Raw genomic sequence first — 3,523 nt, 5'->3', positions numbered from 1 at the left:
TAACAAAGGTGAGAAATTTCTACATCACACAACTGTAAGAAAATAATCGCACACATACGAAACCTAAAACTTTTCATAAAGACGAATTTTTTGGTACCTCAACTTTGCCACATGAACTAGGTCTCATCCACGATCGTACCATAACAATCTTTATTTTTAGTACGCATTGAATAAATTTAGGTACATTTGCAACGGTTTACAAATCATACTACAAAAAAAGACATCTTTGGATGATGTCATGGGTGGGATTTATGTAAGGGATGCATTGGATCAGCCCAATGTAAATCCAACTTCTTTTATTATATGATTATACCAATATTATATTAAGCCAACTCGAAATTAGCCTAATTTAAAATGATAAAAAAAATTAAGATAAAATAGTTGTGTATGCTAAGTACGCGATTAAATCAAATTGAATACCTCAATATCATTGTTCTCCATTCTTTTTATCAAAATTATTTGATCACAATCGTGACACCAACACTATCATCGATCGAAATATTTATTTTTCAGTTCACCCTATCATCAAATGTTGGATTTGCCCCTAATGTACATCATTAGTTCTAAGAGTGGATAAGCTCGTGATATTTGGCCACGAGTTCAAATTTTGCCAATAACTTTATTGAGATAATTACATAGATTTATACAAGTATATTTGTCTTGTATGCATAATTTGCATATTTTTTTTTTCGAAAGTAAGTTAAATTTATCCAAAATATATCTAATGGGCCTCATGCCCAAAATTAATGGCTAAATGTATTTATACAAGTTTACTTGAAATGTTTTAGTAGGCTCTGATCATCAATTATTTTCCTTTGAGTTTTCTGTAAAGAGATTTTAAGGAGGCTCGGCTCTTAGTCTGCGTTTCTATGTTATCAAGAGTTTCTTAGGATCGTTTTTTCTTTTTTTTCTTTAATAAATAACCGTATTTTAATAATACGAATGGATTAGAGACTTATATTTTTCAATAATATTAAAAGAAAGAACTCGAAATCTTTTTTAGAGATTTGTAATTTTTGCAATCTCCACGTTTATAGATATGTTGTCAAAATTAGATTTGCTATTTACTGCAGCCCCTTAATAAATGTCAAAATCCCTTGATTTTTTCACTTAAAAGCTGCAAATTTGTCTAATTCGTTAGCTTTGTCAAAATTAAATTACTTCAAATACTCCATTTTATTTATTTTGGCGAAATTAAATTAACCCGAAATTAAGTTGATCCAGATTAATTTTGTCACGCACATACACATTTTGTAATTTATACAGATGTATAATTGGGTAAATAGCACTTGATTTTAAAGTTACGGCTAAATCAATTTCTAAAGAAATCATTAAAATAGTTTATAAATCTGCTCTGAATTAATTGAGAATCGGATACACTAGGAATTAATTAATGAAAAAAAAAAAACACATGAGATTTATATACATAGATAATTTTGGCATTTATGAAAATTTTCATTTTATTCGATAATGTACATAAAAGTAATTTGACTAATTATTACTCAATCTTTTTCCATGACAGCCCTAAATATGAATGATTCTATCAATTAAACAAATATTATTGCAGTATAGGAAATAGAGATTTACCAAATCCCCCCTTCTCAATAATATTATTTTGTATTTTCAATATACATTGCATGGATCCATAAACTAAGTAACGCCATATTCATAACTATATACCATTTAAAGTGTTCAAAGTAAATAAGATTAAGGCAAAAAGTCAAGCAATAAATTTCGAGTGTAACTCGTTTTCCACCAAAGGTAATATTGTTAATGTAAATAAATAGGATTGTGTAGTATAAGGTAAGATGCATTTACCTCCAACTTCCTATACTTTTTTTTTTCTACTTCCTCACCACAAATTCTTCTTATTTCACATCCAAAACAACATTAATCTCAAATCCTAAACCAATCCTTTGAAACTTATTTAATTTGCTATAGCAAAAATGGCAATTTGTGCATCTACGACCAGCTTGTTGCTCGTGTTCTTGATGGGATTCGTAGTATACTCGTCTCGTGCTCAAAATCACGTGTTTCACGTGGGCAAACACGATGGTTGGACGCTTTCACCCTCCGAAAGCTATAGTCATTGGGCTCAGAGAAATCGATTCCAAATCAATGATGAACTCGGTAAAAAATATTTTTCTTCTGCATCTCACTCTCTTTATATTAATGTTATTAGTGGTAAATCAAGAAAAATAATCAACATCTTTTTATCGAATAAAATTAGAGCAAACAATCCTCATATTTTTCTAGGGCTTTGTTTGAGCTCATGATCACATGTATAGTTATTAATTATTATGGTAAAATTTAATTTTATTTTAATGACAAAGATATTTTTTGTAAGTTGAAAAAATCGATTATTTAAGATTTAATATTTATATTTTTTTTCGATGTGTGTGTGTGTGTGTTTTTGGCAGTTTTCAAGTATCCGAAGGGAAATGATTCTGTTCTTGTTGTGGGAGAAGATGACTACAACAAATGCAACAAAAAATCCCCAATCCAAACCCTAATCGATGGCTACTCAAAATTCAAGTTCGATCGATCTGGTCCCTTCTTCTTCATCAGCGGCCACGATCAAAACTGTGAAAAGGGCCAGAAATTGATCATCGTTGTTCTCGCCGCCGAACATCACCGCCGCAGCCACCCGCCCTCGTCCGCCCCGTCCCCATCTTCACCCGCTAAAACCCCACCCCACGCGCCGCCGTCTCATTCTCCTTCACCCGCCGCTTATAACCCCGCGCCGCCACTCTCCCACTCGCCCTCACCTTCCCCAACACCCAGAACCCCAACCCACGCGCCGCCGCCTCACTCCCCATCCCCAGCCCACGCGCGTCCGTCTCACTCGCCCTCACCTTCCCCAACAGCTCAAACCCCGACACACGCGCCGCCGTCTCACTCGCCCAAACCTTCCCCAGCAGCTCAAACCCCAACCCACGCGCCGCCTGCCCATCCGCCGTCATCGCCGCCTGCCCCCGTTTCTCACCAGTCCCCACCGCCTGAGGCAGAATCACCAGATGATGGCGCGCCGCAGCCGGATGCCGATGCAGATCCACCGGCGTTCCTATTGCCACACCTTGCGCCGGCGCCGGCGCCGTCGTCTGCCTCGGGTTCCGATGCTTCATTCATTCTGACCGTGGGATTAGCTATAATTTCTGCTTGGAGTGTTGTTTAATTTCTTTAGAATTAATTTTATATTGTTTCTGATAAATTTGTTTGGATTTCAGTTATGTTTTTGAAGATTTCTAGCTTATGTATTATCTCAAATCAGTTATGTTTATGAAGATTTTAGTTAAAGACTCTTTTCTATCTCAATTTGGCTTCAGATTAAATTTGCAATAAAAATAGTGTGGAATATGTAACATTTGAATCACTACAACATATTAAAAAAAAAAATATTTTAGAATAATCAATTCAAATACTTCAATTCAAATCACTTCAATTATTTTTACTAAAAAATCAAATTAAATAAAAATAATTACAAACTAATCGAATTAACGAATCCTATTTAATAATGATGAAA

The 3,523-nt window shown here is 34.6% G+C and overlaps 1 protein-coding gene across 1 annotated transcript; it reads left to right on the top strand.

The window, feature by feature from the left end:
• Window positions 1–1,931: 1,931 nt before the first annotated feature.
• Window positions 1,932–3,315, top strand: LOC131009279 (early nodulin-like protein 4). Its single transcript, XM_057936569.1, has 2 exons — window positions 1,932–2,130; window positions 2,421–3,315. Exons 1-2 carry the CDS (start codon window positions 1,947–1,949, stop codon window positions 3,173–3,175), a joined length of 939 nt encoding a protein of 312 aa, XP_057792552.1. The 5' UTR covers window positions 1,932–1,946; the 3' UTR covers window positions 3,176–3,315.
• Window positions 3,316–3,523: the final 208 nt, after the last annotated feature.

The sequence above is a fragment of the Salvia miltiorrhiza genome, chromosome 2 (genome assembly GCF_028751815.1).
Source record: "Salvia miltiorrhiza cultivar Shanhuang (shh) chromosome 2, IMPLAD_Smil_shh, whole genome shotgun sequence".
NCBI lineage: Eukaryota > Viridiplantae > Streptophyta > Magnoliopsida > Lamiales > Lamiaceae > Salvia > Salvia miltiorrhiza.
The sequence above is the reverse complement of the archived record's forward strand: the minus strand, read 5'-3'. Positions and strand labels throughout refer to the sequence as shown.

Excerpts from the sequence above, each read along its gene's own strand:
- LOC131009279 (XM_057936569.1), top strand. The coding sequence starts at position 1,947 with ATGGCAATTTGTGCATCTACGACCAGCTTGTTGCTCGTGTTCTTGATG. Across the intron at positions 2,131-2,420 it reads CCAAATCAATGATGAACTCG|TTTTCAAGTATCCGAAGGGA; the intron begins GTAAAAAATATT and ends TGTTTTTGGCAG.